General features: G+C 55.1%; 7 protein-coding genes across 7 annotated transcripts; 4 read left to right on the forward strand and 3 right to left on the reverse strand.

Moving 5' to 3' along the window:
* Positions 1–522: 522 nt before the first annotated feature.
* PG986_001420 (thiolase-like protein) lies at positions 523–1,973 on the forward strand (the record flags this gene model as incomplete). Its single annotated transcript, XM_066837642.1, has 2 exons — positions 523–656; positions 731–1,973. The coding sequence occupies 2 exons, from the start codon at positions 523–525 to the stop codon at positions 1,971–1,973; spliced, it is 1,377 nt and encodes a 458-aa protein (XP_066706535.1).
* Positions 1,974–2,357: 384 nt separating this feature from the next.
* Positions 2,358–3,254, reverse strand: PG986_001421 (endo-beta-1-4-glucanase D; the record flags this gene model as incomplete). Its single annotated transcript, XM_066837643.1, has 2 exons — positions 2,358–3,041; positions 3,189–3,254. 2 exons carry the CDS (start codon positions 3,252–3,254, stop codon positions 2,358–2,360), a joined length of 750 nt encoding a protein of 249 aa, XP_066706536.1.
* Positions 3,255–4,059: 805 nt separating this feature from the next.
* On the forward strand, positions 4,060–4,356 carry PG986_001422 (uncharacterized protein; the record flags this gene model as incomplete). The annotated part of the gene is made up of 1 exon (XM_066837644.1): positions 4,060–4,356. One exon carries the CDS (start codon positions 4,060–4,062, stop codon positions 4,354–4,356), a length of 297 nt encoding a protein of 98 aa, XP_066706537.1.
* A 126-nt stretch (positions 4,357–4,482) lies between these two features.
* On the forward strand, positions 4,483–6,253 carry PG986_001423 (uncharacterized protein; the record flags this gene model as incomplete). The annotated part of the gene is made up of 6 exons (XM_066837645.1): positions 4,483–4,559; positions 4,623–4,816; positions 4,848–4,945; positions 5,016–5,782; positions 5,861–5,990; positions 6,053–6,253. The coding sequence occupies 6 exons, from the start codon at positions 4,483–4,485 to the stop codon at positions 6,251–6,253; spliced, it is 1,467 nt and encodes a 488-aa protein (XP_066706538.1).
* A 332-nt stretch (positions 6,254–6,585) lies between these two features.
* Positions 6,586–8,023, reverse strand: PG986_001424 (uncharacterized protein; the record flags this gene model as incomplete). Its single annotated transcript, XM_066837646.1, has 4 exons — positions 6,586–7,362; positions 7,440–7,660; positions 7,721–7,749; positions 7,821–8,023. 4 exons carry the CDS (start codon positions 8,021–8,023, stop codon positions 6,586–6,588), a joined length of 1,230 nt encoding a protein of 409 aa, XP_066706539.1.
* Positions 8,024–8,948: 925 nt separating this feature from the next.
* On the reverse strand, positions 8,949–10,097 carry PG986_001425 (phosphorylase family protein; the record flags this gene model as incomplete). The annotated part of the gene is made up of 3 exons (XM_066837647.1): positions 8,949–9,355; positions 9,414–9,905; positions 10,070–10,097. The coding sequence occupies 3 exons, from the start codon at positions 10,095–10,097 to the stop codon at positions 8,949–8,951; spliced, it is 927 nt and encodes a 308-aa protein (XP_066706540.1).
* A 707-nt stretch (positions 10,098–10,804) lies between these two features.
* PG986_001426 (uncharacterized protein) lies at positions 10,805–12,598 on the forward strand (the record flags this gene model as incomplete). Its single annotated transcript, XM_066837648.1, has 1 exon — positions 10,805–12,598. One exon carries the CDS (start codon positions 10,805–10,807, stop codon positions 12,596–12,598), a length of 1,794 nt encoding a protein of 597 aa, XP_066706541.1.
* Positions 12,599–12,989: the final 391 nt, after the last annotated feature.

Genomic DNA, 12,989 nt, shown 5'->3' on the forward strand with positions numbered 1-12,989 from the left:
GCATCTTGACCCAGACAGAGCCATGTCTTATCGCCTCTTCTCCCCGTTCAACCTAGGTCCAGCACCGTCATCGCATTCTCTCGTCCTCCCCTTCCGGTAATAAGTAGGCTTAGACCAATCTCAATCCCAATTCCAATCCCAATCCCAATCCCAATCCCAAAGCAAAGCAAAGCAAAGCGCGCCTGCCCGCCAAGCGTCACCTTCGTTACGTCGCTCGTCGTCTTCCCACCCGCCCCCAACACTTTCTTGCAGGACGTATCATTGTTGTCCTGCTGTACAAATCCGTTCTCTTGTTTTCGCCAGACCGGTTTATTGCGCCAATTGGTTGCGGTCTGCGTATTCCCTGTTCTTGCCAGTCAAGCATATACTTCTTACGAGCTTCTGCGAATGCCCAGCTGAGCTGCGCGACGCCGACGACGACTATCGCTCGAGAAAGAGAAGTAGAGCTCGTGTGCCCCAAAAGAACGGAGCTCATTCGTGGAAGCTTGGAAAGTTTCGGGTTCGGCTCGAAACCTTGACGCCATGGCAACCACCGACAACTCTTTTGGCGAATTGGGCCTGTCCATTGCGGGTGTCGGCAGCCAGTATCCCCCGTATGGCCTCAAGCCAGAAGAAGTACAGAAGCTGGCCGAGGGCTACTATCCTGATTCGGCGGCGTAAGTTCAAACCTTGGCCCAAGGGGTCGCGGCACGACACGCCAGATTGAAGACTAACAGGCCATGGTGTATAGCATGAAGAAGGTCCTCTCGATCAATCGGTTTACCGGCATCGAATCGCGATCCTCAATTGGTACCTCGGACCATCCCATTGTCAACAAGCCCGAAGCTCCTTCGATTCGCGAACTACATGAGACTTTCATGTCGGATGGCGTCCCGTTGGCCATTGAGGCGTCCAGGAAAGCTATAGCCGAAGCTCGGATCGACCTGTCCGAGATCACCCATGTCGTTGCGACGACGTGTACGGACAGCGCGAACCCTGGCTTCGACCACTTCGTCGCAAAGGGACTCGGCATACGCCACCAGGTGGAGAAGGTTCTCCTCCACGGCGTGGGCTGCAGCGGCGGCCTCGCAGCTTTGCGCACGGCCGGAGGCTTGGCGCTGGGACATACGATGCGACGGAAACCTGCTCGCATCCTGTGCGTCGCTCTGGAAGTGAGCACGACCATGGTCCGCAGCGAGCTGAACAGCATCAACGAACTTCAAGAAACGAGGATAGGGGTCTGCTTGTTCTCCGACTGCGGCAGCGCGGTCGTTCTCAGCAATGGGATCGGCGAACAAAAGGCAGATCCGGTCTTTAGCCTCTTGGGCTGGGAGCACAAGATTATTGCAGACACGGAGGACGACTTGGGCTTCGACGTTGACCCAGTGGGTTGGAAGGTGGTCTTGTCGCCGCGCGTACCACAAATAGCGGCCGATTCTTTGGCGCCGACATTTGCTGAGCTCATGGCGGACGTCCCTGGCCTACCCAAGGAGTACCAAATCCCCGCCGACTTCGACTGGGCCATGCACCCGGGCGGCGCCACCATCCTGACGGGAGCCGAGAAGGCCATATCTCTGACACCAGAGCACATGCGCGCCTCGTACGACACGTATATGAACCACGGAAACTCGAGTTCGGCGACCATCTTCAGTGTCCTGGATCGGCTACGGAGCAAAGAAATGGATGCGCTAGCCCCTGGCGGCCGGGTGCGGGATTACGTGGTGGGATGCGCCTTCGGCCCAGGAATCTCGGTCGAGATGTGCATGATGAAGCGAAACATGGGAGCCCGCGGATTGGGTGGGATGCAGACCCCGCCAGAGACGGACAGCGAAGGAAGCCGAAGCGAGGGCGAAGAGGACACTGATTGGGCGAGCGTGGACCCGAAAGAGTCAGCACCGGACACGCCCGAGCCCGAGACGGTCGCAGCAAATCGCACACCACCAGCCGATGATGGATTCATCACCCAAGCCTTGGCCGATGTGGAACTGGACTAGGCAAAAGCGCGCAAAAAGCCTCAGGTGGTTCATGGGAGAATTATCTTTTAACACCATATACGTACAAAGTTTGGCACGGCGTTGGGGCGGCGATAGACATGACGGGTCACTGTCTAGATTCCCGTAGTAATCAATCATATTGATGTCATATTACGTACCACAGCAGACACGAAATACACAGGATCACATCAGCAAAGTGGAAAGTACTTGGCCATTTCCCGATATATTTGATATAGGTATGCACCTGCATCCATGCGACTAATTCTAATACTGCCAAGTAAACTGCCCCTTGCTCCTGCGGCGTACTTGTTAAAACTTGACCAGCTTCTGAGTTGCGTTGCCCGAGCCTGCGAGGGATCGTCGCAACTACGCCAGACTTTTTGCTTAGCATTGGATGACGGGGATGTTGCCAGGCGCGTTGTAGGCCTTGCCGCCGTTGTCGGGCTGGCCCATGGGGCCGTAGATGTTGACGAGGATGCTCGGGTCGCCCTGCCGATAGGCCCCCGGGAAGCTGACGGTTGTGGAGGGCGTGAAGGAGCCCGAGCCGGAGACACGCAGATTGGCGCACGACGTGTAGAACTGGGCGCCCATGCGGGTCTTGGCCGAGTGTAGGGCCAGCACCTCGACGCGCAGCAGGTAGTCGCCCGGCGCCACGCACGTCGGCAGGGTGAACTCGACCCAGCCGTTCTTGCTGATGAGGTTGTCGACTCCCCACTTGCGGCTCCCCGTGTCGAACGTGTCCTCCCAGACCTTGAACCACTCCAGGCCCGTCTTCTGCGCCGTGCCCGCGGCGCCGTCGGCCACTTTGGCCAGCCAGGCCGTCACGGGGCCCTTGTGCGACTTCGCGATCGGGTTGTCCGGGTCGCCCTGAAACTGGGCGCCGCCGATGACGTGCTGGAACCAGGCGCCCAGCTTGTCGCCGGCCGCGACGCTGATTACCTGCGTCGAGGTGCTGCCCGGCTTTTGGCAGATGATGTCGTTGCTGGTCACGTCGTAGACGGGGTTGTTGTCGCGTGGGGCGCGGAGGCCGACGAGGGAGCCTTGGTCTTTTCCGTTGACGGAGAGTTTCTGCGGTTGTGAAGGAAAGGGTGGTTAGTCAGTATTAGGTACATATACCAAACTACGGTTATACGACTATGGGGGTTAGACGGGGGACCTGTTGAAAGAGGGGAAAGGGGCAAGCTGTCTGAGCAGCTTCAAGGGGCTACTCCCTACCTGGAAGATGCAGTGGGCTTGGGCCGAGAGGCCAAAGGCCAAGGTGGTGGTGAGACTGAGCTTCATGATTCTTATAGGCGTTTTGGTATCCGGCCAAACAGTTCAAAGACGAATGACCGAGAAACAAGCCCCGCAAAGTTCAGAGCCTTATCTGGCGGACTGTGTCTTTATATGTACACGACACGGTCCAATGCAGGGCAGTCTTACAGCAGCCACATAAGTGCCGGAAACGGTCGGGTTGGGAGGAACCGTGCCAAGTACTGGCTGCTTTCGCTGTATACAGCATACTGTGCTATGGAAACCTGGTCGGAGGGATGCAGTCATCTTACACATGACGGGAGACCAATCTACGTAAATATACTGGAGTCGCGTGTCTGGTTCGCTCGGGGGTTTTACGGAATCCGGGGTAATATAGCCTATATACTGGTCTTTCTGCAGATACGCAGAGCGGCCGGCACTTCGTCCCCAGACTTCCCTTCCCAATCTGGCACGCGAGGTGGAAGGTAGAGTGCCGATTGGACTCACCGCTCAAGAAGTGACGAATGTCCACGTTTGTATTAGGTCGAGGTTCCCCATCCGCATCAGAAGGTGGAAATAGGGGCTTAGTTCAGAGTCCCAAGGCTGCTGCAATCTTTTACGAACATATCTCAAGCCACCCGGATAGATTACCAGTAAGTAGTGACCTAACTCCTCTGCTTCTACCAGAAAAGTACTTCTAGTCCACCAAGATGGGAGATTGTTGAAGAGGCTTTCGTCTATTTTTAAAAGTATACTGAGGCCAATCCGACGCATGACACGCACATGCTCGCTATCGTTCCCTTATCTACCCCCACGATTCCCTTGCACCGCCGTCTATGGCGCCACGCCCAATATGAGGGCCCTGATTGTTGGCCAGATCGTCGGCGGCTGCGGCATGTACTCGGGCGGACTCAGCTACATCGCCGCCCTGACGTTGCTCAAAGAGAGACCCATATACACGACTGGAATTGCGGTACTCTGGGGACTCGGCTCCGAGTACGCGCGGGACTCGAGCGCCTCCATCGCCCTGTGGGTCATGCCGGGCGCTTGCGATTCTCGCAGATCCATGTCTACTTCCCCACGGGGTTCTAGCCGAGACCCGTATATTCACCCCCTGCAGAGTGCGGGGGCGCCGAGGCATAGGATCTGATCCTTTTCGCTCTCCTCTCATCATGGCTCCTTGTTTATCTCGAAAATCCTGAGCGTATGGTTTATCCGGTCCTTATGACGAAGAATTTTCAGACATCGGGAAGTAACCGGAAAGTAACCGGGCAACATGGCAACGCATAAGGCTTTCAGCAAGACGTTTCTCACCTCCATATTCCTCGGAATAGGTGGCTTCCTGTACGGCTAGTAGGTCAATCCCTGCGCCGCACGTCATGCCCGAGCATCGAACTCACGTATATGTCCCTCTAGTGACTCGGGAATTATCACGCCCAGTCTTGCGTTGAGGTCTTTCAACGAATATTTTGGCAATCCGGATCCCTCATTGCGAGGTGCTATCGTCTCCATTTATCAGGCAGGAGCTTGGCTTGGCAGCGCTTGTGTTGGTCTTACTAGTGACCGCTTCGGAAGACGCAAGGCCATCCTCTTTGGATGCATCTGGGGGGGTTATTGGGGCGGCTATCATGGCTGGCGCAGCACACGTTGCCATGCTCGTTCTCGGCCGACTTCTGGTGGGATTCGCCGTGGGGACCATCACGGGTGTTGCCCCCGTATATGCGGCGGAGATCGCAAAAGTATTTGAGTTGCCCCCGGAAACATGAGAGCCCGAAGCGACTGAAAGACTGACGACATCACTGCGTGTAGACCCACGAGCGTGCTAGGCTCACTGCAGTGAACCAGATGATGGTCGCATGGGGGTTTTTCATTGCCCTCTGGACCGGCGTTGGCGAAGGCAAGTGGAATGACCCCAACCAGTGGAGACTCGGCTTTGCCATTCAAGGGATCCCTGCTCTTCTTCTCGCGGCCGGGGTTCTGTTTCTGAGTGAGTCTCCAAGATGGCTGTTGCTGAAGGGCCGGACCGAAGAGGCCGAGATCGCGTTCCGGAACTATCACTGTGGCCGTGCCGGAGACGACCAGTGGTGCCGATCCGAGTTTATCATGATACAGGTCAATATCGCCGAAGAGATCAGAACGCAGCATCAATTTTCTTGGGGAGATCTCCTCAAGACGCCGGCTTTCAGGAGGCGCCTGTTCGTCGGGTCTTTTGTGTGGGCAGCTGCCATGCTGGCCGGCATCTCCTTCGTGCAATACTTCCAGACTGCCATCTACGCCACTCTCCAGTACGACGAGAGCCAGCAACTGCTCATCAGTGGTCTCTACGGCACTGTTGGTCCGATAGCTTGCATAGCCTCGCTGTTCTTTGTGGATCGCGTGCCTCGCAAGACGATTCTGGTGTCTAGCTCTGCTCTGCTGTCACTATGCTTCCTCATCATCACCGTCATCGCCGCCGTCTTTCCTGCTCAACCAGGCATGCCCACGAATGCTGCCGCTCAGCGCGGGCTGATCGCTTGCATCTTTGCGGTTTCGGCCAACTATTCGGCCCTGCTGGGACCAATGACTTGGATCATCCCGTACGTTGACCCATTCGGCCCTTTTACTATTTCCTTACACGGGTATGACTGCAGCTCTACTAACTCCCGTCTGACTAGTCCCGAGGTCTTCACCACCGAGCTTCGAGCAAAAGCGAATGCTATCGTGCAAGTCATTCACTACTCGATAAGTCTCATCATCACCCAGTGCTCCCCCATTGCCCTGGCTGCTGTTGGCTGGAAATATTACGTAAGCCGCCACAACATCATGTCTTGATTATCGGTTGTAGCTGTAACTGACACTAGTCATAGATCATGTTTGTCCTCACCAATGCTCTCTGTGCACTGGTGTTCTTCCTCGCATACCCAGAAACGAAAGGCAAGTCCTTGGAGGAGATTGCCGAGTTGTTCGGGGATGTGGACACAGTACATGGGCGGGATATGGGAGAGGTGCGGGAGAAGGTTGTGGTTACGACGGATGAATATCGACGAAGCCGGGAAAGCTTTGCGTAGGCTAGTTCGAACCTCTATAGTTACCGGGTCCACATCATATACTTTCAGTATACACTTACCATAGTCAAGCCCATCATGCATATATATGTGACAGCCTGTCTGAGAATCTTTGAGGACTCCATAAGTTGGATGTAATATTCTTATAATATACTTAAAGGACAGTGGGTTCAACTTGCTCTCCGGGCAATCTTCTCATCTCCCCCCTCTTTATTCTCTCATTTCCCCTCCGCCCTCTCGGCCACTTATATAGCCTCCAATAACCACCGCTAGTTGAGAACAGGGCTGAAAGTCTCATATGCAGTGTTCATTATGAAAGAAGTCGAGGCCTTGCCTCATGCCCAAGCAGCGGCGATTTTATCCGCTGCATCTCCAGCCATGGTCAAATAAGCGTCCGCCGCCATATCATTATCGAGACCAAGGAACTGCTGGTTGGTCGGCAAATCCTTATTGTGGAGGATGGGATAGATGGCCGTGCCCTCGTTATTCTCGTCAAACATGGCACCGAAGATGAACGTGGGCTTCAGGTCAACCGCTCCCACGAGCTGCTTGCGATAGAAGTCGCCGTGCGCGCGCGAGTCCGGGTCGAAGGGCGAGCTGGGGTTGGAGTTATGGTTGTCGCCGCCGGGCCAGACAACAATACTGCTGTCGATCCCCAGCTCGGCAAGGGCGTTCTTGTCCTCGACCGCTTGCCGCCCATCGTGGAAGTCTTGGTAGTTGGCGTTGTCGTACGAGCCCACCGTCCACGGCTGCAGCATGTCGGCCAGCTTGAAGACGTCGCCGTAGCCTGTCTGGTTCTCGACCAGCTCCGCGTGCCACGCCTGCTGCACGCCCAGGATGACGTAGTACCCCGCCCGCTTCAGCGCCGTCACGATGGCGATGCCGTCGGCGGCGGTCACGGAGGTCACGATGCCCATGCCCCAGATCTCGATGACGGGCTTGCCGTTGTGGCGCATGTAGGCCGACGAGGAGACGATGTCGGACAGGGCGTCGAGATCGGCGAGGTAGGTCGCGGTGATGTTGCTCGAGGTTGTCTTGGCGCCGTTGAGGTCGTACTCGATGACGAATCCGCGGCCGTACTTCTCGGCTGCCGTCTTGGAAAACCTCAGGATCTTTAAACGGTATGAGTTAGATTCAACGGTCTGTCAGACTACCCTGCCACAGGCGTAATGGGAAACGTAGACAGTACCTTCTCCCACCCGCCATTCGCTTCGTTTATATAGCCATAGAAGCGCTGAAGAAAGGCACCGCTGATGCCGTGGTCCGCCATCATCTTGAAGTGGAGGTCTACGACACCCTCGCAGTCATTGGTGTAGAATTGTGCCGCACTGCCATCAGGTTTGATGAATGGCGTATCAAACAGGCATTCTTGAGGGTATCCAGTGACATCTGGAATCGTATCCACGCCAACTAGATGCGTCTGAGTTAACGATGGGTTATCGCAACGGACAAAAACACACCACTACTTACCATGACCAACCTCGGGGCTAGGTCGGTCCCTGTGACGTATATATGTCAGTTTACTTGTCTTCCCATGCTATGACAGATGAGCACCAAACAGAAGACACACGTCGTCCAATGAGAATTCCCGTTGTCCTCGCCCGGCTTTCGAAACCATGCCTGGTAGCCGACAAAGAACTTGCCGTTTAGGGTTGACGTATCGATGGCTGTTGCCCGGAACTGCTGCTTAGGATGAGAGCCTGGCGCTGCAAGCCCCTGAATGGACTGCAGAGCCAAGGCCCCAATAGCCGAGAGGAAGAATCTAGAGTGCATTTTGGTACAGTGGTGTTTGGTTTGTGACTTGAGAATGGGCTGGGGCCTGCCAAAACCAAGCAGGAAGAACTCCGAGTATATATAGTCCGGTAACATATGTATATTGGCGCCCAAGCCTTCTTTTCCACTGTCTATTCTTAGTGGCCCACTATTGCCTTCGCGAATGTGTCAGCGCCCCTAGACATGACATAACAAAGTGTATGATTGTGACACTGTGGCTGACAGGTTCTGGGAGGGTGGACCAATAAGGGCAGGCACAAACCGAGCGAAGTCTCAGGGGTCAGCTTATAGACCAAGCTCGGATATCGAGTCTCAGGGGAGATGCAGGCTGCTTACTCTGTACACCTTCCGCATTCAGGTAGTCACATATGCTGCCTTACTACGCAACGCAATAGTGGATTGTACTGCCAGCCTTACGGAGTTGACGATCTGCAGCATCCCTTAACTGTGTCGCTTTTCGCGAATACGAGAGATTGAGTCCCCTTGGAAGCCATCACCTTGACCCGATAGATATGTTGCTATATTTGGTGATGATCGTTGAGAGGAGTTCCCTTGATTTCTCCTGATCTTCTTGTGTCTATCGCTTAAGGGGCTTTGCTCACCCCTTTTCTTCAACCTCAACCCCAATATTTGAGATGAACATCCAACTAGTTTATAAAATCTAAATCCCGAAAGTTAAAACATGGTATTCTGAACTCACAACTATATCATCTGCGTTCTTAGCCAACTTCCTAGTTTGTTTGCCCATGTAAGACAATTGAGCATAGAAGCCACGACTGATCAGACTGAATACTAGCTCAATCCATGGGCGCACAGTTAGCAAAAGTTGAATATATCAGATGAGGGTTTTACAGTATTTCAATTCGTCCAGGAACAACATCACCCTGGAAGCGCACTCCTGTATCTATATGCTCACTTCCACCATCTAGTTATCTTCTAAGAATCCGGGGAAGAGGTACTGGACCTTCTTGAGCGCCTCTGGGTTTCGGCCCTCGGGCTTGGTCATGAAAGAGACGGCGCCCTTGCTTTGACCCTCCCAATGCTTAGCCTGCACCAGGTCGCTGTTGTCCTGCTTGCACAGCTGGTCGAGAACGGCACCAACGAGATGGCGGGCGTTCTGGCCGTTGGTCGACATGTAGTGCATGACCATGGACACGTCGACATCCTCGGTGCTGTGCCAGCAGTCGTAGTCGGTAGCCATGCAGATCATCTGGTAGGCCATCTCGGCCTCCCGGGCGAGCTTGGCTTCGGGAAGTGCCGACATGTTGATGACGGATCCGCCCCAAGAGCGGTACATGTTGGACTCGGCGCGGGTCGAGAACTGGGGACCCTCTGCATCGGAAATGATTAGCTATTGTGCTCGTCAACGATATGTACGCCTTGAACCTACCCATGCAGATGATAGTTCCCTTCTCGTGTAGCTTCACGCCGTCGCCCTTCATGCTGGCAGCGCAGCCCTTGACGATATCGACAATCTTGGAGTCGAAAGGATCGCCAAAGGGGACATGGCCGACCAGGCCACCCTCGAAGAAGGTGAACGGCCGGATGCCCTTGGTGCGGTCGATGATCTGATCGGGGACCACAAAGTCCATGGGCTTGATCTCCTCTTGCAGCGAGCCGACGGCGGAGAAGGCGATCACGCAGCGCACGCCGATGTGTCGAAGGGCGGCGATGTTGGCGCGGGCGGGAACCTCGTGGGGCGCAAACTGGTGGTGTGCGCCATGGCGGGCGAGGAATGCGACGGGGACGCCATTGTGCTCGAGGATGAGGATGGGGGCGGAAGGCTTGCCCCAGGGCGTGTCGGGGTTCACCTGGGCGATCGGGGTGTAGCCATCGATCTTGTAGAGGCCGGTACCGCCAATGACGGCGATGTGGACGGGACCTAAGACAGCATCAAGGAAAAAGCGCCGTTAGTTGACTGACTGAGGCCTATTTTGAGCTTCAAGAATAGGATGTAGGTTTTTGGCGGGGTAGCTGCTATTTTTTTCTTCAGGGCCTCGGGCGTGCCTCCGCCGGATTGGAATGGTGGGAATAGCGCAAACTCACGGTCGAAGGTCTCGGGCAAAGACGACATGTTGACGTTTCCAGGGGCAAGTATCTATCCAAAGAAACACTGAGAAAAACTGAGGATCAGGGAGTCTGCGGTTTTTCTTTGGCTACAGTCAAAGGGATCTGGATTCGATTCACCAACCCACCATGCACCAAGCACATGTCGGGTCGCTAAGTACATACCTGCCTAACGCATGCATGCCGATTACCCCGCCAGCACGCGATTAAGGCAGTGGGCCACGGCGATAAGCACCCACGTTGCCTGCTAATTGGCCGTTAAGCTTTGGCCGGCCACAGAAGCTCAGGGCCTGATTTCAGAGCTGTCACCATTGACCGACTTACCTGTGTACTATATCACGCATGCCTTGATGCCCATTCAGACCTGAGATGTGACTCGACGAGGCTGTCGCGTCAGGCGGGCCAAGGCGACTCTGCCAAGTCACTTCCAAGTCACTTCCAAGCTGAGTGACGTGCAATGCAACTGAAACAAACCTGCCACTTAGTGCTGCGCCATGCATCATTATGTAAACGATATGCGGGGCACGTCTTACGCATCGTCCCCGCGGGTCTCCCCGGGAGCAAGGCAGTAAATAAACCACCCAACCTCCCTTCTGCTGTTCATTTCATTCATACAAGGGTGCATCTATTCCTGGAAGTAGACAGTCTCTCCCGCAATCCCTCTCCCACCTCCATCTAGACTATTTTCGCCTTCTACGCTATCCCAAAGCAGAAATGTCCGAGTCTGACCTCGGCAAGAGCAAGCATGGCATCCCCGATGTCGTCATGCAGCACATCGACAAATACGTCGACGGGCTCGCTCCCCAGATCCAGCCGCTCATCTCCACCGAGCTCGACGTCTTCCAGCAGAAGACCGTCGACAGTCTCGAAGACAAGGTGATTGAAGCCTTTCGTTCGCTTTTCGACAAGTCGGGAGAGAAGCACTCCGACTCAAGGTCGCTGGATGGCGCGCCGCCTGACTCGTATGGCATCGGTTCCTTGCCATTTGCCAACGAGATCCAGTCCCTTACTCGTTCTTTCTCCCAAATCACCAACGATGTTCAGGGTGACCTGCAGCAGATCCTCAACCTGACCGAAGGAGGGTCCAACGAGCCTACTCCCTCAAGAGGCGGTGGCCATGATGACTCCTTCAGTGAAGGCGCAAGGGGCTTCCTTTCTGCGGCCATTGGCGCGGTATCAGAGCATGCCCGCCGCGAGTCCGGTGGGCAGCCGGTTGCCTTGGACGGCTTCCTGGGCGTTCTGAGCAATGCGGTCAAAGACAGCTCCCGCAACCCCGAAGAAAAGGCCCGTATGATTAGCCCGGAGATTAAGGAGAAGGTCAGCGCTATCCTGCGGCAACAGCATGCTCCCATTGCGGAGCAGTTTACGAGAATAGCGCTGGATCACATCAAGAAATGGCTTCGCGGCAACACATCGTCCCGTGACTTGGGTGATGGCGCCAAGGACGAAATCAAGAGCCTTGTCAAAGGCGTGGCCGGCTTGTTCGGCCACAAGAAGCAGTCCGACGAAACGTCGCGAGATCTCCCTCGCGATGGCGAAGATAGTGGAGGCAGCGGAGGTGGCTTCTCCAAGATGATCAGCGACAAGCTGAGCACAGGCATAGCGCAGGTCCATCGTGAAGTGAGAATCGAGTTCCGCAAGATTCTCGGAACTATCGAAAAGAGTCTCTTCGAAGCTCTCCCTGACCAGTTCCAAGGGCCTCTCGAGAAGATCTTGGGTGGAAATCCTTTCGATTCTTCACTCGATTCGCAGGCGAACGCTTCCCGTGGAGTTGGAGACCGGGGACTTGGAGATGATATCAAGACGAAGCTGGTCGAAAGCATCCGTCGTCTCGTGCGTAAGGTGCAAGAGACCCTGAGAGAGAAGATCCTGGACATTGTGAACGGAGGCCATCGCAAGTTCGAGCGGTCGAGCTGGGTGTTCGTCCAGAACAAGGTGGAGGAGAAGGTCCAGCGTTTCTTGCCCGATGTCCGCATCACTGTGCCCGACGACATTGGAAACGAGGGCGTCAGTGTCGGAGCTCCCGATAAAGGAAAATTGCACAACCCTCATGAGAGTGGAATGCCCCCGGCTCCCAGTCAAGGCCAACAACCACCAAGCCATGATTATCAGCCGCCACAGCACGATTACAAGCCACCGCAGCACGATTACCAGCCGCCACAGCATGATTACCCGCCGCCAGGCCAGGGTTACCAACCATCCAACCCACCTCCAACCCACGATTACCGACCCCAGGGTTCAGGTGGAGGGTACCAGCCAGGCCAAGGCCAGTATACCAGTGGCCCTCAGGAACACCAGTACCCGCCACCTCCCTCGCAGCATAACACCTACGGTTCTGGTCCTCCTTCGCAGTCATACCCGCCGCCGCCGCCGTCGTACCCGCCGCCACCTCAGTCCTACCCCTCTCAAGGTGGTTATGAGTCTGGTGGCTCGCATCACCAGGGCTCTGACTCGTACCAACGAAATGACTACAACCAGTCATACAACCAGCAACAGCCGCCTTATTAGGTGGTTTATGAATGGCTTATTATCGGCATGTTTGAGTGCTGGTTCAAGCTTCTGAGCCTGATCCAGATGCTGTAAAAGCGCACAAGTCGAATCATCATCAGGAAAAGTCTGGTTGTTTCAGTCCGAGTTTCCTCCCAGCTCTGTTTCCTTGCTGGATGGGTACGGTTAATTAAGGATGATTGTGGTCTAATGGAATGGATATGATTGACGCCTTAGCAATAGCACGTTTCTCAATTATAGTTTGGGTTGACCCGTGAATCGCTACCAATGCATTGGACTCCACTGATCGACTCACCCCATACTGCTGATCGTAGCACAGGGGCTCGGACCTGGCATGATTCGCTCGTATAATCCCGCCAGTCAAGCGCAGTTCTCTGAATTTCAGTATTAA

The sequence above is a fragment of the Apiospora aurea genome (genome assembly GCF_038362705.1).
Source record: "Apiospora aurea strain CBS 24483 chromosome Unknown utg000001l_segment0_segment0, whole genome shotgun sequence".
In the NCBI taxonomy this organism is placed as follows: domain Eukaryota; kingdom Fungi; phylum Ascomycota; class Sordariomycetes; order Amphisphaeriales; family Apiosporaceae; genus Apiospora; species Apiospora aurea.